A 26,854-nucleotide genomic window follows, 5' to 3' on the forward strand; every position below is an offset into this window, starting at 1 on the left:
ATTGTAGTGAGCTGCGATCATGCCACTGCACTCTAACCTGGGCAACAAGAGTGAAACTCCATCTTAAAAATAAATATATAAATATATAAATAAATATTAAATAGCATTAAATAGTTACTAAGAAAAAATTAGTTTTCCTTTGAATACCAATAATTAGTGAGTATATACACACCGAGGCATTAAAAATATCACAAAAAAATAAAATGCAGCTATTTCAGAAAAACTTCTCTATTCATGTTATAACAATGTAATTTACCAAAATCTTATGTTTTGAACAAAATTATGACACTAAGGCATATCTAGTAAAATTTTAAAAACCTATTAAAAAACACTGCATTGGGAATCAAGAGACAAAGTCTAAATATGTTCCCATTACTATCAGCTTAACCCCTGAGCAGTTCTGGTTCTCAGGGTTGCATTTTGTAACATAAGGAGGTTTCTGGACTGGACAATCTCTATAGCATCATTTCTACATTCTGCAGTTCTTTATTGCTCTTTCCATCTCTCTAATTCTGTTGGCATTAGACCAATCAACTGACAAACAAATGTACCCACAATTGCTACTTTTACAACCCAGGAATTTTTCTGTTCTGTTAGGAAGGTAGAGACTAATGAATCACTAGCATTTATTTGATAGTACGGTTTTGGAAATATTTTTGCTTTAAGTGAATAGTTTTCTTTGGCTTTTCCCTCCTACCTGAAGGAAGAAGAAAAAGATCCTGTCCTGAGGATGGCCGGCTACTGGAGCCAGGAGGTTTTGAATGTTCAATGAGACTATGCCTTGCAGGAGGTGGGGGAGGTGGGAGAGATGGAGGGAGGGCATCAAAAGCATCTTCACCTGCATTTAAAGAAAGGTCGATATCAGCAGCAGAACTTCATTAATCAAAATACACAGCATCAAACAAAAGTAATAACTGATTTTCTCTTGCTGCTTATAAAGAATTTCACTCGCAGGGTTTATCCAGCAGTTCACCAACTTTGATAACGGGATCTCATTATTTTGTGGGAGATTCTGGAGAGAAACACACACACGCATATACATATAAACATACATACATACACATACACATACATATAAACACACCAATGCAAACTTTTTCTATCAGGCCTTTTTGTAAAAACCAGCATTGTAACTTATGAAACAGCTCATAGTTCACTTGTAACCTTTATAATATTAAGACTCAGAGTTTGAACTAAAAATTATTATCAGTCACACCATGAAAACAGGATTTTCTGTGTAACAAAAAGAGTTCGCAGCCTTTAATTGGAAAATCACATCAAATACATATAATTTAATGTCACAGAATAGTTTAGATTATCCCATATAGTTTATTTCACTGGATTTTAAATTTAACCTAATGTTTCATATATTTGATATGCTGTCAAAATATATATAAAATGTACCTAGAGCAGAGGAATATATTTTTCAATTTATCAGATTTAGCTACAGAAGAACAGCTAAATATAGAAACTTTTCTGGTTCCAAACACTACTTACATTTGCATATTTCCCAGCTTTAATAACTAGAATGTTGCAGCATATTTTTATATCTACTTATTTGTCCCCTGACACACCTTACTATTCTACTCACAGTTTTCATTACCTTGAGTCTTAAAAAAAAAAAAAAAAAGCATATGTAATTTTGTAAGCTATCTCAAAATACTTTATGAGACAGGGTATACACAAACACATATTCTAATAATAAAAATTCATGTTTTTAAGTTGAATGATTTAAACATAATGGCATATTTAAAGAAAAATGAGGCTGGATGTCATGGCTCACGCCTGTAATCTTAACATTTTGGGAGGCCGAGGTGCGTGGCTCAGGAGGTCAGGAGATCTAGACCATCCTGGCCAACATAGTGAAACCCTGTCTTTTATTTGTATAAAATATAAAATATTAGCTGGGCTTGGTGGTGGGGCACACCTGTAATCCCAGCTACTCTGGAGGCTGAGGCAGGAGAATGGCATGATCCCGGGAGGCGGAGCTTGCAGTGAGCTGCGATTGTGCCACTGCACTCCAGCCTGGCGACAGAGCAAGACTACGTCTCAAAAAAAAAAAAAAAAAAAAGATATTACTGTTTACTGAACTTGCTTTAGAAAAAATTTGCAGAATAATTTCTTCAATCATCATATTTTTCTTATTAACATATCTGAAGATGCAGAAGAGAGTTTTGCTATCATTTTAACTTTTAGCTATTTCCCACATTATCATATTTATTCAAATCTTTTTTCAGCCCTTAAACATCAGGCACCATGCCAGGGTCATGCATGATATGAAAATCAAAATTATAAGGCTCTGACTCAAGGAGCTGAGATTCCATGAAAGGAGCTTAAGAAAAAGCTCACAAATAGGTATGAGTTACAGGTGAAAGTGTTCGACTGGTCCCATAAAAGAGACATATGCATTGGATGAAGAAAGAGAAATGTAGACAAGCAGTATTCAGTGAAGTACTGAAGAACAGAAAGTACTGGGATATCAGAAGGCTCAAAAATTTATTTGTCAAATGCAAGGGCAGGATCGTCTAAGTAGAGTAAATAGTATGAAGAAAAAAGGACATGCACAAGAAGACCTAGAAAAAGGCCAACGTAAAAAGACAGGTTGGAGAATCTATCTACTTTGTCGTATAAAGTAGTCACCCATCCACATATAGCTATTTAAATTTAGTGAAAAGTCAGTTCCATAACCACATTTAACCCATCTGCAAATATACAGATCCTTTACATCACCACAGAAAGCTTTATTGAACAATGCTTATCCAGGTGATGAACATCTGGGTAATATGTCTAAAACCAGTGTGCAGAAAGAAGTAGAAGGGAGAGAAAGACTGTAGGTAAGAAAGTTAGGAGGCTTTTGTAATCGATGTAGATGGGAATACAGTCCTGAACTATAGAGTGAACAGGAGCAAAAGATACTGCTATTGTGTCATTCAAAATACTAGTCAGTGGTACTTGTGAGAAAATGGAAGGGTTCATTTCGTATTTCTGGTGGCCTAACAGCCAATTCAGAAAAGCTTGTAAATTGATTTTCTTCAGATATTATTTTATGTTACAATGACTTGTTATTGTGAAGCCTTACGTAAGGTGCGCAGACATTCCAACTGTCTTCTAAAAACAGGATGAGATGTTTCCTAATTAATGAAATTAACAGTGACACTGGCACCAGTCAACTTCAACATACACACATACCTACGTGTACCTTCACCTGTGGATACACACAAATACACATAGGATGTTTCTTCATATTATAATTTGAAACAAGGAAATTGAGAGTTTTTTGAATGTGTTATAGTTGTAATGATTAGAATAAAACAGAATTTATTATCAGTTCTCTACTTATAACTATTTAATTTTGCATAATTTAATTAGCATAAGTGGAACTGCTCATGCTACAAGAAAAGCAAGTTCATATTCATTAAGAATTATTATACTTAAAGAAAATCTGAACACTTCAAGTCATCACTTCAAAACTACTAGAGCACAAAGCTCTCATGTGTTTTTAGACTACATTTAGTATGGACAAAACAACTTGCTTAAAACCTGACTGATGCCCAACTATTACACTACTACTTTAATCATCTACATGGAGTAATGTTCTCGTGAACTTGGGAGTCACCATCCCTGGAGAACCCATTCTAATTTCAGGCACATTCACAACCCAGTGAGTCTGTGTTATAGTGAACTCTGAATTCTGAAAATTCTGAAATTAAGAGAAGAAGGAGAGGTGGGTTGTTGAAAATGTTTTTAAAGGTTTCAACCTAATGGAGGGATGAGAAGATCATAATCAGAGGGCGTCCTGTTGAGTGAAGAACCATGCTTTGGATTGTCCCGAGTTGGAGGCCTGGCAGGTGGTAATGGCACTGGATCAGAGGCTGAATCAAAAACATCTCCTAGAGGATAACACAAAACCTTAATGTATTTTCAGTACAATGGCATGAAATTTTGCCTTTAAATTCTGACCATTAAGATGTACATCACAAAGGAAATTATATTCTATACGTACCCTTTAAATATATGCCTAAGTCAGGGATGTTTGTTTTCTTCTCTGAAGATGGACCATGTGTTCCATTCAGTATACAGTGACCATTATCACAAGACCTAAAGGACAGTTCACAATAAAATCATATAAGGAGAATATTTTCCAATGAAAAGTAATTCAAGAGGTAGAGGGAACTAGAATTCCTGCTCATTTAATAAAGTTTGAACATATATTTTCTTTTCTGGAAAAATTATCAGTAATAACATCAAGATACTCCTTATTTTAAAATGTAGAAGTAAATATCTGAAGGAACAGAGTCTCTTTTTGTAAACTATAACCAAGAATTACAAGGGCCACAAAAATTGTTGATATCCTAAACACATATGTAAAATTAACTTATCTCTGTGGAAAAATTCAATAGAACCTGGTCAAGTTTTTGAAGTAAAAAAAGAAGTATGTGCCAAGGCAAAACATATAGCGGTCTCAATGACTTCATTATTTGTTGATAGTATTTAATATCACATTTTTGCTTCTGTAACGGAAAATTTCCTTATTTAAAAATAAGCTACAGCCCATAAAAGAAGAAAAACTATTAAACTTTCAGTAATTCCATTATAATTCTGACAGGAACATTCAAAGAACTAGAGCCTGTGGTACTATTTCACCACTGCCAAGAACAAAATTCTGGTCCTCTGACACTGCAAAAAATGACTTTAGCAAAGGCCTCGGGTACATGACAAGCACAGTATTTTAATGTGTTTGTAAAGGGTACTACTCACTAGAAAAGTATGCTTCAGTTGTTGGGGCTTTTTTTGTTTTGTTGTGCATGTGTGTCTGTGTGTTGCAAAGGCTGGAGTGCAGTGGCACGATCTTGGCTTACTGCAACCTCCGCCTATCAGGTTCAAGCAATTCCCATGCCTTAGCCTCCCAAGTAGCTGGGATTGCAAGTATGCATCATCACGCCCAGCCAATTTATTTTTATTTTTTAGTAGAGACAGGGTTTTGCCATGTTGCCCAGGCGGTCTCAAACTCCTGGCCGCAAATGATCTCCCCACCTCAGCCTCCCAAAGGAGGCTGGGATTACAGGTGTGAGCCACTGCACCCAGCCGAATTGTTGGTATTAATTCTTTGGAATCATACTGTGAACACAATGGCTAAAATTGGGCCATGGGAAGATAGCAGCACAAAGAGAAGATAGGGAGCATATTTTGCTTCAGTATATAGCTCTATAACAATCAACTGACAAAGAGCTATAGAAATCAGAGTTTACATTTTACTTTCCTCTGATTTACTCTGAATTTTTAGAGCAAAGTAAAAGTGCATATGTAATGGAGGAGATGGTGGATATTTGAATAGATAATGCAAGAATGCTTCATCTGAAATTCATTTCTATTCTCTCTGGTGGCCACTTCTCTTTAAGGGGCCAGATATAGTTCATTTAAAAATAGTTATCACGTATTGAACCTTCATAACAATGATGGATTTTTACTGAAATTAAATTGAATTATTCATTTACTGTGTCACTTTTTCTACATATTGACAATTCACTTCTCCTGATGTTTTAAAGGGGGAAAAATACACACAGGGAAAGAAAGAGTTAAGCTTAAAGAGCTCTTTGGAGAGGACGAAAGAAGATACTTCATCAGCTTTCAAGAACAAATTAGATAAAGAATTCACTCCAATTACATTTAGTGATTATCAACATTTATTACTCTTCTGTAACAATAGAAAAATGGTAATGATGGTTATAATTCAAATTTATTTTCAAGATTTGGGCGCTCTGCCACAAAAAAACTCATCCAATATGATGTAACAATTAAAATTTAACGTATTAAAATATACTCCTCACTTATTCAGCAATGAAAAAAAAAAAAAAGACTCCCAAAGAGACCAAAAAAGCTCATCCTACTTTAGTTTTTAAAAATTACTGCACATCTGTAAGAGCCAAAGAACTGAAAATTGTAACAACTTATATTTGATGAGAAGGAATATCTTTTGTTCTCAAATACATCACTAGCTACTTGGTTCTTCTGATACATAAAATTACCTCCTCGTTATTTCTTTGTCTTCTCAATGATACTATTTTATCAACAAATTTCTTATTTAAACACCAGCAATAGCAAGGAGTGTTTAGGTTCTTGCTTTAAAAAAAATAAAGTCCTGCGGTGTAGACTGTTAATTCTGGGTAATAATTCAGCACAATGTTGATAATTCTAACCAAGGTCACTTATTAAGACAGACATCTGCTTAAAATGAAAATGTGCTTCTCTTTCCAAGTGCTGCATTTTCTACCTCAGTGAGATGCCTGAAGAAACACATTAAAACATTTTTTAGTTTTTCATTGGAAAAGAAGGGAACACCGTACTTATAAAATGTTTTCAGTTGATTGACTTGACCTCGAAAGGAAAAGGCACACTAAGTAAAGATGGCACAGAGGACTGAAGTAATTGCCATCTCCCCTATCCTTCAGTCAGTCCTGGAGAGACGCTGGAATGCAGGGCCAACAGCAGTACTGGAGTCCTATTCTAGGTGCCAAGCATGGCCCCAGGAATGTTATACAAAGGAAAGCAGAACTCAGAAACTAAGTTTTGAAGCTGAGAGTACTGAGTACCTCATACATGTCAGTCAGGTAAAACAAACAAACGCAGAAATATGAGATTTCCGTTTATAAATTCAATAATATAAATGCAGACTCATGCTTTTACTTAAAGATAAATTAATATTTCAATACAAACAACATATTATTAATAACTCTTATTTACCTTAATGGGGCTTCCAAGTCAAAGACCAAGGCTATCCCCATGTAAGTGAGAATAAGCAAACAAAAGTAACAAAAAACCCCCATTATTCCTCACATTTTTTTTTTTTTTGAAACAGTGTCTAGCTCTCTCGCCCAGGCTGGAGTACAGTGGTGCGATCTCGGATCACTGCAACCTCCGCCTCCCGGGTTCAAGCGATTCTCATGCTTCAGCCTCCTGAGTAGCTGGGACTACAGGCGCCCGCCACCACGCCCGGTTACTTTTTGTATTTTTAGTAGAGACAGAGTTTCACCATGTTGGTCAGGCTGGTCTCGAACTCCTGACCTCATGATCCTCCCGCCTCAGCCTCCCAAAGTGCTAGGATTACAAGCGTGAGCCACCGCGCCTAGCCTATTCCTCACATTCTTATTTGATCTGAAGGAAGGTAAAACAGCACTTGATAGAAAAACAAAAAGTTAAGGGAAACAACTTGGTATTTGTTCCCATTCTTCAAAATCTGAATAGAAGTAGGTAGCAAGTACATCAAGAAGGAAAATGAAAATAAATTATACTAGTCTTTACATTATGAAGAAAAATTCTAAGGAAGGTCAGAATAATACATTAGTTTCTGAGCACTAATTTTTTCTTCATGAGATACATGCTTAGAACTGATCAAATAAAGTGACTTCCTGATTAATGAGAAATCTGCATCTTTTAGTTTTCTTTAGAAGTAATGCAGGGAATGGTATACTGGAAGAGAAGGCTTTGAGCTTGAAATCAAGGATTTTTAACTAGACGTAAATCAATTGTTTAAAAACAAACGTTGCAAATGATAATGCTTATGCAGATCTAAGTGGCAAAAAGCTGCCCGTATTCTTACCGAACAGGAGGTTTTACATTATGACAATGAGATGGTTGTGAATTCAGGGAAACAGGATGGGATGAAGGAATCTTGTATTCATCATCATCTTCCTCTACTGGGTCTCTTGTTTTCTCTGAAAGAGAATTTGCTAACGGACCAGTACACCTACCAGGGGAAAAAAAATCCAATCTAGTTTAAGCATAATATTCAAAACAGGCAAGTCTGATGTGACATATTCAAGTCAAAGAAGCTACTTTATCACTTATGTTCATTATTCAATTACAGGGTATCATCTGAGAAGCTGTTCTTATATTAAATACAAATGAAAAGGATTTTCAATCTTTTGTTAAGACTCTTGATGGGATAAAAGAATTTTCATCCTTACAATTTTAAATGGCACAATAGGAAAAACTAGTAACCTGTTGAATAAAATAAAAAGATGTTGGATTCGTAAGATAAAATGTATAAATTTATTCAAACCAAAGCTATTAAAATATTAATATTTTATCTCAATTTAAATTAAATGGGTAAAGTATGATGTTAAAATAATAAGCATGGTAGTTTTATATATTAAAGAAGTCTTCACAGAATGGTCAAACTTTTTGTCTCCTGTGAGTATTATTTATAGTTGGAAAAATATCCAGTTTAATTCTGTAAAACTTAACTATCCTGTGAAATTATAGTTGAAGTTGTTAGGTTTTTCTTCCTACCAACAACTGAGAGCTAAAAATGAATGGAATGATTAGATGTAGATAGTGAGATAACTTATTTTTAAGTCTTTGAAGTAGAGTACATTATTTTTATGGCTTAGATTCCCTGGCTAAATAAAAGAGAATTAAAACGAGTAAAACCATCATCTCATATCAAAAATATTAAGGATTTCACTTATCCATAAGAGTAAATAAACCAAATAAAACAAACCCAAACAAATAGGCAAACATAAACATAATGTTTTTCATAGCTGTTGCTACTGGAGTTTAACCCTGGCTGAAGCCAATGAAAAATGCCAAAGCAGAAATGCACAAACTCAACCTGATTCACTTTAGGAAGACGAACTAGTTTGCAAGGCATTGCAAATACACTAATCATCATGAACCTCATGAGAAATCTGTTCAATTTAAAAAGGAAAAAAAAACAAACCAAAAAACAAAAAACTAAGTGACTGCAATTTTGAAGCACCTTCTGTAGAGGGAGCAAGAGGCCTTTGGTATATTAAACAAACATGCCTGAATTAACATTCATTTTTATTCCTTTTTATTAGTTAGAACGGAAACAATTTTAGGGGCTTTTCTTTGCGAACATTACAAGAAGGCATTTTGAAAAATCAAAAGATTCAAGTTTCAAAGATATTATCTAAGTCTCTAAGACATTCAAAGATCAAAGAAAAACTAAGATTTTTCAAATACAATACCTATCTTTGAAAAAAATTTCAATACTGATCTTTAAATTCTTGTTGTTTCAGCAACCTTAGAATTCACATGAGCTTTACAGGGAGACAAAAGCACAGTGATATAGTGACAAAAGGTCCAATGTCACTACCTACAGCATAACCTAAGGGCCTTAATAATAATCTATTATTACACCTGTTATGGTTTAATTTTGGAGGATTTACTTTCCAATTAAAGGAAGTTAAGTATATGGGCTACAAAACGGTGATCTGATGGCACTGGAGCTGGGAGGGTCTTATAATATTACTTCTCCATAAATTCCTGTAAACACAGACATCAATTTAGCTAAGTCAAGGACCAAAATGGGTTCTATTATCAAATGAAATGAGAAATAAATACTGTACATCCTTTCTATGCCTAAGATATTTTCATTTATAATGAATCCCTTTCTATGCAATTCAAGCATACACTATGTAAAAAGAAAACAGTATTTCTCACTAAACATTCAACAACTATTCAATATCAGAAATGTTCTAACATCTGCCTGTTGCAGGTTCCCTCCAAAGATTTAAGTTTCCAAAGAAGCAGTTCATTATGAGTCAACAATGGACACTTTTTAAAATCACATATGTTGCAGCTAATTTGATATTTTACTTTCATTGATAGACAATTTCTCGAGTAATTTCCCCCATTTGTGGCTTTGCCACAAATCAGTAGATTATTTCCGAATGAAGTGAAAAGCAAAGCTCATCTAATACTTCATGGAGATAAGGCTTATTGCTAAAACTTACTAGTATAAGTTGTTAGCTTAAATGGATTTTAGAGAATTATATCTAGAAGTGAAAAAATAGTCTTCAAGTGGTGTTTGTATATAAATATGAAAAAAATACTTAGGTGTCCCATTTATCACCTTTTTAATAAAGTTCTAAAGATTCAGATTTTATTTTTCTGCTTATGGTTTTTAATAAAAATTGTTAATATCAGTATAATAGTCTATTTAGATTAGAAATAAGCCAATTTATAAGAATAACATTCCAGTATGTTTTATTTAAGACTACATGGTTTTTATTAAAAAGTAATCTTATCCAGTTCTGAAAAAAAAATGGTTTCTATCACAAAAAATAACATAAGAGGATGGTACAAATGAGGTAAAGAAGATGTATATAAAATAGCAAAATAAAGAACTAAAGTCATGTAACTAATTACACCATCTGGAATGACACGTGGGGTTTTATTTTCCTCTACAAACTCATTCAAAAAACAGGTTTAATTTTACTTGCTACTAAATAACTGGCAAAATAATTAGATTTATAATTAGTTATTATCTATTAATATATACAACATTTGGCAGTAGAAAAAAATTCTATCTTGCGGGGCATGGGACAATTTTCAGTCACTGACTAAACTTACGGGAAATTTTTAGGATACCAGAGGAATAAAGATGAACAAATGGTATTGGCTGACTCCACATTAAAGCCTACCATTACACTTATTACTGCAATCCCTTTATATTCTCATCCTACATTCACAGAATGTTCTGCACTGTTGCTGTTATTACTGAGTTAATACTCTGGTAATACATAGAGACACACACTCTCAAAGATGCATAGTCACCCTCCCCACAATCTGGACATTTTATTAAATTCATAGTGTTAGCTATTTGAGCCTTCAGTGATAAATACTTTCATCTTCTACATATGCACATTTGAAACAAACCAGGAAACAGGTGAATTTTCAGGCCAGCACAGGAGATAGTATCCAACGCTATGCTTAATTAGTAAGCTTGTTTTCTACACATAAGGATCTATCTTCCTTTAATAGTATCTGAAGGCAAGTAATGAAAAATATCTTCTGTTAGAATCTTTAGAGCTTGCCCTATACATTATTCCATATTTCTTATATTACATTATCCCAATCCTAACAGGGAAAATGTCTAATTCAAATAAATAGTCCAGAGAAGAGACAAAACAAAATATAGCTGTATTTGAAATGATTTTTGCACATGTGCCACATATAAATCATTTCCTCAAAACACTAAATTTTATCATATACATGCTAATTTTGAAGGGTCTTTCATGACATCAAAAACATCTGTGTGGTATACTATCAAGCTTTAAGATAAGCTTTACTTATAAGCATTTTCACTAACTTGTTTGTAAATCGGAGCAACAGATTTGAAGTTGCTTTGTACTGTGTTCTATCCAGCTTCTGTGCTCTTCACACAGATAACCTCTTGGTTTGCTCCCTTACTTCCTTCAAGTTTCTGTTCAAATATTTGCCTTTCAGAGAGGTCTTTCCTAATGACCTCATCTAAGTATAAACCTCTCTATCATTATTTATCCTCTTCCCTGCTTATTTTTCCTCCTAGCACTTACCACTAGCTGACAATATACAATATAGTTACTTGTTTACTTTCTCTTCTCCCTAACTAGAGCTTAAATTCCAAAGAGGATAAAGGATTTTATCTTGTACACACTGAACCTCTAGTCAGTAAAGCAACTGAATGAAAATAGGACAGTTAGGTGAAATTTGTATTCTCTGTTTATGGAACCAAAAATGTAAGCACTTATCTCTTTAGGAAAATATATATTATAAGAATATATACTCATAAAAATAGATAATACCACTTCCAATAATAAAAAAACCTTTCTTACAAAAATGCAAACCAAGTAATATTGGTTCATGGGTATTTGAAAGCCTAAGTTTAATATGTCAAAAGCACAAAAGGTCCATCTCTAAAAGACAAGGCACACACACAAAAAAAAATTCTAAAAAAAAAAAAAAAAAAAGATATTCCTCAGCATTTCAGAACATTATCTTACCTGGAAGTAATTACTCCATTATTACTTGTAATAATGCCTCTGTTCATTTGCCAGACTATTGTGTGTCAAGTAAAATAAATATTTCCTTAACTATTCAGAGTATCATTTAGTTTTAATTTTGAAAAATCAAATTATTTCAAAATAAATATAATTTAGTAAATAAATAATGTAAACTATAAAGTAAAAAGAATCCACATAGGATTACTTTGTTCTCCCTCCAAAACAGTAATTACCCATGTTTCTAGGATTTACTTAAAATTTTGTACTTATAGCTAAGTGTCAAAGATGTTAAGCAGAAACCATTTAGAAAAAAACATTACTTTAGAAAAAAACATCATTTTAGAAAAATTAAGTATATAGATACAAGTAATTTCAGATTGCTTTTACAACAGTATATTTTTTAGAAGTAAATTTCATACTCTTCCAGGTCTCAAGACAAATTACACAATAAAAGTCAAATAACTGCAAAGATACAGTTTAACAGGAAAGGAAACACTATCACAGAGCAGTCTCTGACATCAGGTAAATGGAAATCAGTAAACAGTATCAAATATTTAACAATACTATTTCTGTAAATATGTATAACAACATAGTATAAATATAAAGGTAAATGCTAGCTTTGACGTTCTTGGATTTAACACTGGAGTTTTCAACATTTGTGAGAACTAGAGAAGTGTATGTTTGGTAGCAACGTGTAATTTTTGCTTTGGCCTGATTTTGAAACATGCACCAAGAGTCTAAGATGGAAATGAATTCTCAAACATCCGACATTCTTATTTCTGTGAGTGGCATTTTGCTAAGACCTCTGTTCTAAGACGATCCAGAACCAGGACTCTCGACTCACTGTTAGGTTGCCAGGTTTGCCATCAGTATTCTTTAAAAAAACACACTGTATAAAACCTAAAAAGTTGAATCTCAAAAGGATTTTGGAGATAATTTAAGTTAAACAGATCCTCTCTTCTATCAGATGGGGAAAGGCCAGAGAAGTTACCCCGTTAAAAATAAGACAAAGGCTGTGGTGGTTCATGCCTGTAATTCCAGCACGCTGGGAGGCCGAGGCAGGCGGATCACAAAGTCAGGAGTTCGAGACCAGCCTGGCCAATATGGTGAAACCCCATCTCTACTAAAAATAAAAAAATTAGCCGGGCATGGTGGCGGGTGACTGTAGTCCCAGCTACTTAGAAGGCTGAGGCAGAAGAATGGCTCGAACCCAGGAGGCAGAGGTTGCAGTGAGCCGAGATCGCGCCACCGCACTCCAGCCTGGGTGACAGAGTGAGACTCTATCTCAAAAAAAAAACCAACAACAAAAAAGACAAATACTTAATGGCGGAGTCAGGTGTGGTACACAGTCTGATTTTATTCTACTGTTCACATCAGCATTCCATGCTGGTTTTATAATAAACCCAGTGTATAACTAAACAACTAAGAAAAATGCTTATGATAATGTTAAGAAAGGAGGGCATAAAATTATCTCTACAATATAATCTAAACAAGGTATAAACAAGTTTAAACAAAAAAGTCAAAATGTTAAAACTCTGGACATTGATATTTAGCATCTGCGTATGCTTATACTTATGTATCTCACTTTTTTCTTTTTTATATACTTTGCATATTGTCTACAATGAACAACTGCTACCTACAGAGTCAGAAAGAAAAATAAACTGGAGAGATAAATGTGCCATTAAAAGCTAACATTTGTATTGCTAACTATGACTGACATGCAGCATGCCAAATTGAAAACTAATTTGCTGGTAAGCGTGCACTGTTAAAATTATTACTCTAAGTGAAACAACTGCACTGTTTCTGAGTGAAAAATCAAGAGTAAATAGGGAGAAAGTATGACTAATTTTAGATGCACTTACAAATTGAAGTATTAGAAAAAATACATTTTACTATGAATTTGTTATTCTTGCTTCATTTACAGGAGAAGCAGGTATTTAATGTTAAATACAAATGAAGCAAACTGCAACTTCCAGCTTGCTTGCCAATATGAATTTAATAAACAGAATGTGAAAATTTAATCTCTAATTAGCAAGATTTCATTTTCTAATGTTTTCTGAGTTATGAGAGGTAATTGAGCTTAGATGTTTTATTACATGCACATATATCCAGAGTTCATTTAGGGCTAGAATATCATCACATGTTGTCACTGATTTAGAGCCTACTACGCAGAGTATGTGTAATTGCTTCCAACTCCTATGTCTGCTAAATATCTGGCAGTTCCAAGAGAAGTTCCCACTGGAGAATGATCTAATTCACTGAGTTTCCCACCATCCCCTGAACGATGTCAAATTTCACACCCTTGTTTTTTCTCATATGCTGCCTTTCCCAATTGTGCGTGTACTTCATGAGTCAGGAAATGGCCATCCCTCCATGAAACATCCTTCATTCACAAAGGCTATAACAGTCTCTCCTCCAAACTCATTTGAAACTACTAAGTTAGCATTATAAATGTTCGTGCATACCGTTCTCTACTGATTTCATATATGTTAATGTTATTTTCCAAAGCAGACTGTAAATTTCTTGGGGGCTGGGATCTACCTTATTTTTCGTTTGCATTGATATGTATAGTGGGAGTTCAGTGAACTGCAGATGAAGGAATGAAGAAGCTCTAAGACTTTCAATTGGAAATAAGGACCTCAGCAGATAAAATTTAAATCAACTGACCAAGCATCCACGTATTCTCTGTGTACTTACTTACTATATGCAAATCATTTACTTAGTATACATCAAATACAGTAAGATGTCATGGGAGATACAGAACACAGTTTTGCCCTCAAAGTCTTGTAATCTTTTCAACTGGAGAGCCACATTAAAATCAGAAAACAGTATGGCAGAGTATATAATTAAATGAGTAGAAAATAAACTGCAGGAAGAGGAATGTGAATCAGTCTTAACCATTACAATTGAAGAAGTCACAGATCATTTCACAAAGAAATACAGTCTGAGATACGGACCTTTAGGATAAAGATTAGGAAAAGGTAAAGTACAGGAGGAACAGCATAAAAATCTCAGAAAGCCAGAAAAAACAATCCAGATAAAATTACAGGGCAAGTATTAGGAATCACTGAACAATATTTTAGTTGGGTAAAATTCTGTAGGATCTTACTGTTAGCAGAAGAGTGTAGAATTAATTTAATAGAAAAAGGGAAACAATGCTGGTTTTTGAGTGGGAAAGTGACCGGGGGAAGGCAGAATTTAAATTAAATGAACTCAGTTGCAGTGAACAAAATACACTGGAGGAAAGGCAGACAGCCTGACTTCATATAAAGAGCAGGAAAATTAGAATTGGGATATCCAGTTTATCCTGGTTTAACTTGGGAAGATACCAATGAGAGATATCTAGTGTGCCTCTGCGGCCCCATTTTTCAAATGAGATACCCACTTATCTCATTGTACTAGCCCTAAACCCACTGATACTAAATCTCCGATCATATGAGATGATCAGTTGCTCTTTCAGTTGTCCAGCTCTGAGGCAAAGCTAGAGCAATGGAGAAGAGGAGAGGAATATGAAAAACTCCAAAAGAGTAATCAAAAGGACTTGGTAGCTGAATGGATGTGAGAAATGAAAAAACTGGTAGAACCAAAGATTCTTTCATGATGTCAAACTGGAAAGCTGAGATAAAATGGGTTACCTCTGAGGAGGAGAGGTAAATTTGAAGGGATACCTCATTGTGCTACTCTATCCTCTTTGATGCAAGGAATACTTAGCTTTCTCTCCCTGTTGCTCTATGTGTAACCTCAAGAGTTAGGTAAGTCTCATAGATGTTGTGGTTACCAGCAAAGTATCGGGAAGGATCTTAATTTATGGTAAGTTAATTTGTAAATACAGCTGGCTGTTTACTATCAATGACTTTCTATTCGTCGTGTAGTGTCTGTATTGAGAACCTCTCAAAACCACTCTTTACCATATCTTGATGCACAGACAAGTGATCTCCAAATTCAACAAAACTCACTTTATGCTAGGGAGGAGGGTGGTAACTGGAGGAGGAGGAGAAAGCCGGGGAGGAACGTCATATTCTTCACTTCCAAGATGACCATTGGAAAAGACCTGAAAGTAAATCAAATGGTTAGTTTCCAAGAATTTAACTTCTGAAGGACCTTAGAGCAATAGCTGCTCTTAGGTAACCTACCATTTTGAAGACAATGTGTAAGTTCAGTATATTTAAACAAGCGAAATGTCATACAATTTATTCAGGAGTCAGCAGCACCACACTGATGAGTCACCACCGCCTAAAGTGGCTCAAGGTTATACAAAAAATAAAAATGTTACACCATGATTCTTAAGCACTGAGAGGTAATACTATAATTTATATAAATCACATACAGATATTATTGGCTAAATAGGTAAATAATAAAATTCACTAACTATGATCAGGTTTTATTGAAAAGTTAGCATTCTCTATAAGGGGTAAAGAAAAAAGCAGCACTGATTTATTCTTTTTTAAATTCCTTTCAAATTAAATTGCTCTAAATTGTATTTCTCCATGGTGAACGGAACATTCTTAAACTTTCTGATAAAACAGTACATTAATATAATCAGAAGTGCCTTTGTTCTTTCATGGTTGAAGCTTCTGTGCTAAAGATAACTAGAGACCTTTTCTGGCTTTCCAAGTGCAGGCAAATTTAAACAAAATTTTCAGTTAGTGAACATACAAACCACAATTTCTAACTTGCTCATATGGGACCATCCAAAGCCAGGGTTCAATTACTCTGAATTAGGGAATTCTGGTGTTTAGACTTCTGTTACACTATAGGAAATGTCTGAAAAACTGTTATTTGTTTCTACTACAATTTGAAATTACAGCAACTTAAAAGTGGGGGGTTATGAGAGGATCATTTTGCTGAAACATATTCACAAGAAAAGACTGAACACATTTTAAGACCTGTAAGCAATCATTAGATTTTTATCATGGAGTTCCTTTGTAAACTCTTATTAATTCATATTTATTAGGTAGACTGATGGTGGGGCTAAATGCAAGTGAAGTAATTTGAACAGCGATGGATAATTCAATTGAGGACTTAACAATTACTTTTCTCCATCACATTTCTAAAATGATGTTGAAGCTTTAGAATATAAAATTGAAAAGGTCATACTCTTACCTATCAACCTAAAATAAGAAAAGAAACAAGTTTAAAGAACACATTTGAAATTTATCAGCGTGTGTATTTCGGAGCTACAAAGCTGATCCTAAGCTTTAGTACAAATTTCTCTTTTTTCATGTTTCTCCTCATTAGACTCAATATACTGTAGCCACACCATGACAAAATATTACCTTTAAATAAAATGATTTTATCCTGGGCTTTTGACTGTGGCCAAATAACAGAATAAGGCAAATTGTTCTGAAGTGTGCCAGAAAGAAGAAATTTCCTAATAGACATTAATCATTTTGAAGTTTAATAAAATCCTTTAACATAAAAAAAGATCTTTTAACTGACAAATACACAAATGCTCATTGTAATACTGAGCTTTGGAAGTCATTCTTCATTGGAATTCTTTGCATGCTGCAGGAATAGATACAATGTAAGATATCTGCAGTCAAATTTCCTTAATTCATGTCACAAATACATATAAAACTCATTTGGGAAAATGTAATGTGAATTTTATATGCAATAGTTTGTTATTTGAGGACAAATCATCCAACATAGATAGATGCTTAATAAAATTTCAGCAACAATAAAATAAAAGAGAGATATGGGAATAATAGTTTCAGTTGTATTGGTTCTAATTTAACAATAAACCAACCATAATTTTATAATCAGAACACTATGAATATATCTTTCAAAAATACCAATACACTCAAACATTTACCGGTATTGAAATTGCTTTCATCTTGCACATTAGGTAAATGAGAATAAAACACTAATAACAGAGCTTGCATATTTTTATGTACTACTATTCAATTTCATGAAGAGAAGTCATACAGGCAATGATGGCTATCACTAGTAAAACCACAAAGTACAATTAATGAGGTAACTTACTCTTGGAGGGCAGTATCTAAGAAAATTAAATGACTTGTTCCTAATTTTTTGAAACAATCCATTAATTTGCTTTAAAATGCAAATGGCACTTTTTCTAACTGTTTCAGAAATACCATTTGTTACTGACGTATAGTAACTAAAGGATTTCTAGAGCCACTGAAATGCTGTAGTGTCTTTTCTGAACCATTCATTTGATGTTTGGCATCTGATAATATTTTGCTCGTGCTCTGTGTACTTACATTTCGTCAAGGAGAATTTAGGCCACGCTGGGCCTCTTTCAGGACAAAAACTCTTATTACTCCTTTACCATTTTACAGCATATGCCTTATGGTGCTTTACACACAGTAGGGCTGAAATGAATATTGACTGCTGATTGGCTTAGATGTACTTATTAATGGAGGTATTAACTAGTGAAATGACTTTCCTTAGGTTTAGCTGAAAGAAACTCATTATTACTGAAATACTCTCAGCAAATATGTGTATATATATACACACATAAATATATATACATACATACACACACACACACACACACATATAATTTGTTTAATGGCTGTTATTCCTGCAAACTGTTCATAAATATGTACTGAGAGTTGACAATATGCCTAATACGAAACTTGGAATTCTGTATAGTTCTTTCCTAATTATTAGATTGAGACAGCAAAGGACCTAAATGTGCAGGTACTTTATAAAGTGATGATCATGTTTCTGTTCATCTAAAGTGGCTGTTTATATTTATGGATAGTGGCTAAAGGACAAGATTTAACATTATGTCATTCTGAATTTTATGTTCTCACCTGCAACCATTTCATTACAGCAGAAAATCATTTTAGCTGCCACTACCTGAGTGAGTACAATAAATCACAACTTTGGGGTCTAAAAATAAATACTTTATATATTTTCAAGATATCTAAAAAACCTGTTTGCAAATGGTAAAAAAAAACTGTAGTTCTTCAAATGTACAGACTGATAGTATCAACTGAAGCAGTTCACACTGAAACCTCACTGAATCCTCAACTAAGAAACATCTTTTCATCCTCTGCATTCTTAGCTCACTGTCCCAAATCTATCACAATTGCACTGGAAATGCTACCAATTTAAATCTTCTAAATTCACAATTCTAATCGTAGTATTCCTCTGCCAGAAAAGAAAACTTTAAATGTTCTTTCCTGCCTACCAAATTATGATTACTTAATGTAGAATTCAAGACACTTCATAATTGGTTTCAACTTACCTTGCCATGGTCTTACCTCACCTGCCCACTCTTTTTATGCTATAGGCCATCCAAAACTGACTGTATTATCACTAAACATACTCTCCCACCTCCATGCTGTTCCTTTCTGTAATAACTACAAAAACAACAGCTGCCAGTCTTTTAATATCTATAGCCAGTGACCCTCTTGCATGAAGCTTTCTTTATTACTTTTTCAGTCCTGCATCTTGGAATTTTTTTTCTTCTTGGGGATCCCACACATTTTCTAGATGCTTCTCATATGCCTTACCTCTTAATCACATGCCTGTCTCATCCTGACTAGCTTTTCTGTGCTTTATTCCTCTTTGTATTCCCCAGAGTGTCTTGAACATGCTAGGTACTCATATAGCTGAATTAGGTAATGAGGTTGAAGAAATAAGAAAACAATAGCCGAAGTGTAGACTTGTGAAGGAAGTATAAACTGGCTTGTATAATTTATTAGAAATCTAGGTTATCTTAGATTAATATTTCTCTAAATGCCTCAAGGTATCATCTAATCCTAAAGTGTAAAATGTTTTCTTGTGATTCAGATATTGTTTAAAAACTGAAGATTAAAACATTTGGGACCCTTGAGATACACAGAAAACAATTTTGTGAAAATCTTCGCACAATTAAGAAAAACATTTTTAAAAAATCTTACTAAACACAAGCCTTTTCCCGATCCTACACATGTCAACCCCCATGCATGTCAATCCCTACACATGCTACCTCAAAAGTACCCCTGTATTTTGTCCTTCAGCATCAGACTGGACATGAAACCAGTACACACAGAGGACTGATTTTCTGAAAGACAGTCCTCGAAATTTATAGATAACTTTAAGGTCATTAATATAAACATCTGCCTCTCCACCAAAAGTACAACAAGCCACAACTGCAAAAAGGGAAATCATTTGATGTATTTATCTTACAACGTCTTCAAAAAATTATCATACCAAGGTCATCTTTAGAACAATGTCACTGTAAGTAACATGACCAGTTAAAGATAGTTTTATCACAAAAGAAACAGCAGTATTCTTACTGCCTCAAGAGAACAAATAATGACAGTTGGGTACAATGTTGATATCTAGAAATAAGTAGATACATTTCAAGTTTCTAGTCATATTTTAATATACTTTGGTAGAACTATTTTCCTCAGATAATTAAAACAAACCACCAACGACAGTAAATATCTAGCCAACAAGATGTCTATTAAGGAACAGCTTTATAAGGTGACTAAAATCTAAGACTTTCAGAGAATGGAAACAATGCTATAGGACAGAAATCTCTTACCAATAAAGTCAGATAAATAAACTTAATAACTCTTAGCCTGTAGATCCACATTTAAAAAGTACTACCTTGACTAGCTTTTGATTATGCCAGGCACGAGGGGAAGAGTAAAGGGAGTAAATGAATGTCACAAAAAATTCTTACACTTCATTTTAACTATGAGCTAGAAGAATTTTTTTCCTCAGAGCTCTCTACAATTACCAAATGGAGTAATTAGAGCTTAATTTATTCCCATTTCCCCTACCATTCATTGTTTTAGTTACAACGCAAACAGAAAAGGCAAATGGTTCTATTGGATGATGAGAACTGACATACTGACAGGACGAGTAATGAAGGGAAGCGAGTCCTCGTCCATCGACAGGGTATTGACTTTTATAAATTCCTGTGTGTTCCACATGTAATAATTAGTTTTCACTTCCATTTTTAGTACTTATCTACATTTTCTTATCTCTAAAATGGGAAGATGCTATTAAATTTGAAGCTTTGCCTCTAATGAAAACTACTAAACCTAAGCGGCAGTTTTTATGATTTGATTAAAAAAAAAAAAAAAAAAAAGCGTATTTGCTTACATTAGGGGGCCTGATGAATTATGTGAACAATAAAACAGCCTCCAAATATCTAAATCTCCACACTCTTTATCCCAATGATAAAGTAAGACAAAACAAAATGGCACTATTAGGTATGAAGGGTGAAAATATGTTGTTAATATCTACTATTTTCATTAAAAATCTTAGTCCTTTTATAAAATAAAAATATCTCCCCTTTCTCTTCACTCGCTCTCTTTTTCTTATTGTATATGATCTACATATTTAAAATGACTACTCTTCTGCAGAGGAAAAAAATCTACTTTAAACATGAAAACTATGCAAGATACACAAAAACCTGTCCATTTGTAACTCCTTGCGTATCATGGCCATATTCTTCCTCCACCTTTTCTCTCCTGGCCTACAGCTGCCTACACTCAAACCCAAGCACATATACTCCTTTTTCTCTACCACTGGCTTTAGCGTTAGATTACTAGCACCAAGTAAGTATTATATTATAAGCTTAACCAAGTTATAACTTGGTTATTGAGTGCCTACCAAACATTATTAGGAACTATGCTAAATAAAAGAAAAAAGGAGTGAAACAAAGATGTTTTGGTTTATAAAACAGACAACTATTTTGAATAAAAATGCCAAGTATTACAACTTATTTTGACACTCTATGTCCAGCTGTTATTTTTGTTTTTATTCCTGAACCAAGAGGTATAGAAATTCAGATAGTTGGAAGCTAACTATTATCCTAGATACCAGGTATTATTATTATTCCATTTTATATAAAGGAATAAAATAAAGTTCCACTTTATTTATAAGGAAAATAAGTGAGGTTGGAGACAAAGATGAAGTAAGTTGCCATATACACAAAGCCAGTACATTCTAGAGCAGAAAGTGAAATCCAGGCCTGATTTCAGAGCCTGGTAACAAACTCCAACCCAGGATCACAGAAACTGAGAATTACAGGATCCTAAGTGATTATGTCAGTTGCTAGTTGAAGCCAACCTCTTAAGTCTCCCAAGAATGAAATGAGAGAGGAATTAGGCCTTTTCTACTTTATGTAAGTTCTGGTAAGCCCTATGATCTAATGAAGTGAAACCATTTTTCCTTTATAATGGTAATAAAAGAGGAGACATGGTCTGTTTTATAGTTTTGTGGCATTCAATGAATCAAGTTCTTCTTTACAGTTCACTCCAGAAGTTAAACAATTAGGTTGAAATTAGAAATCTTAGAAGTCTAATTTTGGTTGAAACACCAAATCTAAGAGTAACATGAGATTAACTCGAGGATATTAGCATTGCAATATAAAGACACACAATATATGAGATTAGACCTTAGGGAATCTTAATGAAAATTATTTAGAGAGAACTAAGCAGTAAAGTTTAGTTTTCAATAAGAGATAAAATTTTCAGTCAGTCTTCTCTGTTATACTAATCTGCATCAATGATCACAACATGAAAGTTCACAGAGAAATATTTAAAGAAATGTTCTTATAACTGAACTCACAATTAATATTTCATACCTAAAGTTAATAAAATACAGTATCTCATACCAATAACCTAAGAAACTGTCACCCCAATTTTTGCAACTGTAACATTTTTAAAAAAAATTATCAGCCAGCTTTCTAGAGCTTAGGAGGGTAAATTTATAACAGCATTAAAACCAGAACACGTTATCCAAAAGAACCCTGAAACAAGATATCTTCAATGAAATGGCTGTGACAACTATTATATTTCAAGTATTTTTGAAGTCCATTTAGAAAATAAATTATAACACGCTTCTGAGATATAACTAGGTAATTACAACTTCTTCTAACACTCTTCCCAAGATAAGTGTGATCACATATGAATAAAAAGTTAAGGCTAAAGGGGGAAAAAAAAAAACAACACTGAAAATTTTTGAAAATGAATGGCAGGTCCTTCCAATCAGCATTCTAGGTTGTGGAAAAACTCTTTTGAGGATGAGCTCCCCACTGACAGAGATCATTATAAAATTGATTTTATTAGTATGTTCTCTTACATTTACATTATATTTAGATGACCCTGAGGAAACTTTTAGAGATCCTCATATCTATAATAGATGAGACTGAAGGTACCAAGTTGAGTCACCAGCAAATCCTTGCCTTTGTTCTGAATGCAGTGCTACTGAGTTGTGATTCTTCCTTTCCTGGCTACCCCACATCACTGAGGTTAAATATTGTCATACGAAGTGTTCATTATCACTGTACCTCCACACACAGAGGAGCTGAGTGCAAGTCACGCTTCTTCCTTGTATCCTGAATATGTTATAAGATGAACTTACCAACTTTAACCATTATTTTGAAGGACTAGACTACTTCTGCAAAATATCAATTTAAGGTCTACAGAGATGAGATCACTTTAATATTACAGTCTTCAGAAGAGCCAAGGCCTCCATCAGTAAAGGGAAGATGGCAAGGATCTAATCTCAGAGTCAAAAGCATCCTGGAACCAAATACCAGAAATTATTACAGTATACCTCTGCCAAGGAACTACCAAGAATACCAAGAATTCTAAAGTAAATGATTTCTGCCGCTGTCTCTTCAGTTTCCTGCACACATAAACTCCTTCCTGGACATATAAATGATAGTGGTAACATCCTTCAAGTGAGAAGTCAACAAGGGTGAGAATCTCTCAGTTTTAGGGGAAAAGAACTTGATTTTTAAGAGTGAACTTGGTTTAGTGTTTTTGAGTATATAGGAAGTTCATTTTACCTGGCTGCCTAATGTGTACTGTCCCAGGCAACAATAACTAACTCCAGCAACGGATTTATGACATGTACAGTAACACGACTTGTAAAAATTGGATGGAACTAAAACAGTTTGTTAAAAATACAGTGCTGACCAGGCGCAGTGGCTCACAACTGTAATCCCAGCACTTTTGGGAGGCTGAGGCGGGAGGATCACCTGAGCTCAAGAGTTCAAGACCAGTCTGGCCAACATGGTGAAACCCCATCTCTACTAAAAATACAAAAATTAGCCAGGTGTGGTGGCAGATGCCTGCAATCCCAGCTACTCGGGAGGCTGAGGCAGGAGAATCGCTTGAACCAGGGAGACAGAGGTTGCACTGAGCCGAGATCACACCATTGCACTCCAGTCTGGGGGACAAGAGTGAGGCTTCGTCTCAAAAAAAAAAAAAAAAAATGCAGTGCTGATTATACCACCACTAAGTTGTTAATAGAAGAAATTTTTGGCAAATGAAATAAGGGAAGGTGAAATAAATCTCTGGCAAATTGTCTAGTGTCTTCACATTAAAATTAAATCATTACTTAGAACCTCCTGACTTCTCTTAAGTTCAAATTTTAATGAGCTTCTGATTATTTATAACTTGGGGATAATTAAAGACTTGCAGGGAGGTGCCATGCTAGGCAAAAAAAAAAAAAATACTTCCCAACCTTTTATGCTACTGACCATCAGAAGCATTTATAAGCAGATTCTCTAGCTTCTGCTTTGCGTATTTCTTACCTTAGCTCCTTCTAAAGGCAAATCATGGCGTCTGTGTTTCCGCATAAGCACTGGGTCAGAGCCCACTCTACTGTGCCTTCCATTCACATTTGAACTCGCTGTGATTCCAGGTTTTGGAGAGCCTTCTCCTAGGAGTCGACATCCCACAAGCTGATTAGTCCCAAACACATCCCGAGGGCACCATGCTTCAAGAGGCATTGGTGGGTCTCTGGAAGGCACGCTTTCCACATGATGGATGTGTCTACTCAGTCTATTGTCTGGTGGGATTGGGGGAGGTCTTTCAGGTGGCGGTGGAGGAGGATCTCTTAAGGGAGGAGGTGGTGCTGGGAGTGGTTTATCTTGTTTTCTCACCATGCAAGGAGAAGACTAAAGAAACAGAAGAGAGAGAAAACAAACTAAAAGTTGTACCATGCATTGAAATAACTTTCAAACATGTATTATTACTTTAATTTTCTAAGCAAACAAGGAGTTTTACTAGATTGCTGTGCCATCTTTTAATAAGTTTCTTTTATTACCAGTTAATGAAATTTAAATGAGAATAAAAAACTCATAAATACATTTCATTAGGATTTTAAAAAAAACAGAAATGAGTACATAAATCCAAATGTTAAGTTATAGAAATGATACAGAAACAAGTAGATCAAAATCATATGATGACTTTGACATAAAATGTCAATAATTTATTTGCACATTTCTATGATTTAGGTGAGACGAGAAAAGCTGTCACTGTTCCAGTTTTTTTTGAAGAGCAACTTGATTTGTAGTATTTGTAATATTTTTAGAAGATTAAAAGCTTTTTCTTTATTTTTGTTTTCATCAGTGTGATACAGCATAACTGGTATGGGGGCAAATGTGCTCTGCTTCTTTATCAGTTATTACCAGAATAGTAAAAGATCACAAATAACAGCAGCACTACATATCAAATTACTTCAATTTTATGAATTCCTACAGTATTTTAAAAGATCAGGCTGATTCTTACATAGAAATATAAAGGTATAGATCAATGAATTGAATGTGTATGCTTTTCATAGCTTTTGACTTTTATTTCCATGGTTAATCTGATGATGGATTTGTAATTTTAATGTTAGAAAGTAGCAGAGAAAAAAGGAATCTGTTGTGTTTACATAATTCTAAATGATATTCTAATAGTGTGTGATCTTAAAACCAAGTTAACTGGTAATACAGGAAAATCAAACACTACTAAATATATTGTGCTTCCAACAAATTTTAGAGAACAGAGCATGTTACCAAATAAAATTAATTTTTAAAATTTTATACTTATCAAATTTGAAGAAAAAATCCACACAATAAAATAAATTGTAGGCTTAACTGTAGAGTAAGAATTATGTCTTTAATATTAAACAGTAATATAATTACTTTGCAAATATTGCAATTCATTGTAATTAATTTCCCGAGGTTTAAAAACTACATATAATTCTCACTTCTACGTCACCTTGAAACAAGGGTGATAATTTGTCACACCTTAAGCCCTTATGCAAATATACTCCCATCACATTTTTCTTGTCATGGCACTATAAAAATGAGTGCAGAATATCATTTGATAACAGCATGCAAATTATTTCAATGCATATAATGACTTTTTAAATCTATTTTACAAAATAACCATACTTACTCTGCTACTTATTTTGGTAAATCATGGGGCAACAGACATATGCTCTCTCTGCAAAAATTACGTGTAACTTTTATAGTAATAAAACAAGAAACACGAACATGTGCTCACCATAAACTAAATGAGAAACTCATCAAACTTGTTCACAATTAAAAGCACAAAAAATATGAGTAATGGAATTTAGAAGAATCTGAGCAATCAATAATTGTCTTACAAAATTTTATCTGTGTTTCTAATAAAATTGATCTACCTTTGGTGAACCCGTTGGGCTGCCACAGGGAGATCTAACTATGCCTTTCTGAATTAGATCCAGGCGAGGAGGCACTGGTGGCAGGCTTAGATGTGGGATCTGGAGTGGGTCAGGCTGTGGCTTTCTTCTCTGGGCAAGGGGAGAGGATCCTGGTGATGTGACTGGTGAGTTCTGCCTGTCAGTGCACTAGAATAGAAAACGAGAAAGATGCCGCTGTTTATTAGCTGTGCAGAGTGTTCTCTGTTCTTAAAGAACACATTTGGTTGGAAGAAGGTTTCTGGCACCATACATTTGTTAAAATGAATTCCCTTAGTTTACCCTGATTAACAGAAGCAAATAGTTCACATTGTCCCTCAAGGGCAGTATTACAAAAAGAACAGATTGATAAGTTTTTCTTACATATTGCAGAAAGGGGCTAAGAAAAAAGAACAGCAAAAGTATAATATAAAGACAATCAAATGCAGATATTCTTCAAGAAACCCATCTATATTTTCTGAGGAAGCCAGAAACACATAATACAATAATGCACATTGCTCTTGGATCTCTATATTATAAATTTTTTTGCTCGTCCTTTGTACATTCTAATAGTTAGCTATTGCTTTGTTCCAAACATGCATCTTGTACATAGTCTATTTTCCTGCAAACCAATGAAATCAGGTGGGGTTTAA

The 26,854-nt window shown here is 34.2% G+C and overlaps 1 protein-coding gene across 2 annotated transcripts in view; it reads right to left on the minus strand.

Moving 5' to 3' along the window:
• Positions 1-26,854, minus strand: part of CBLB (Cbl proto-oncogene B, E3 ubiquitin protein ligase) — a 213,040-nt gene that overhangs the window by 21,892 nt on the left and 164,294 nt on the right. The window contains exons 11-17 of one of the 2 annotated variants that reach the window (XM_011995280.1): positions 26,187-26,372; positions 24,307-24,672; positions 15,746-15,840; positions 7,598-7,744; positions 4,004-4,098; positions 3,759-3,890; positions 698-838 (exon numbers count right to left, since the gene is read on the minus strand). In XM_011995280.1, coding sequence (XP_011850670.1) covers positions 698-838; positions 3,759-3,890; positions 4,004-4,098; positions 7,598-7,744; positions 15,746-15,840; positions 24,307-24,672; positions 26,187-26,372 — 1,162 coding nt within the window. The remainder of the gene's footprint in view (positions 1-697; positions 839-3,758; positions 3,891-4,003; positions 4,099-7,597; positions 7,745-15,745; positions 15,841-24,306; positions 24,673-26,186; positions 26,373-26,854) is intronic. The other variant, XM_011995286.1, reaches the window with a different exon arrangement.

Source organism: Mandrillus leucophaeus, unplaced genomic scaffold (assembly GCF_000951045.1).
Source record: "Mandrillus leucophaeus isolate KB7577 unplaced genomic scaffold, Mleu.le_1.0 Scaffold113, whole genome shotgun sequence".
NCBI lineage: Eukaryota > Metazoa > Chordata > Mammalia > Primates > Cercopithecidae > Mandrillus > Mandrillus leucophaeus.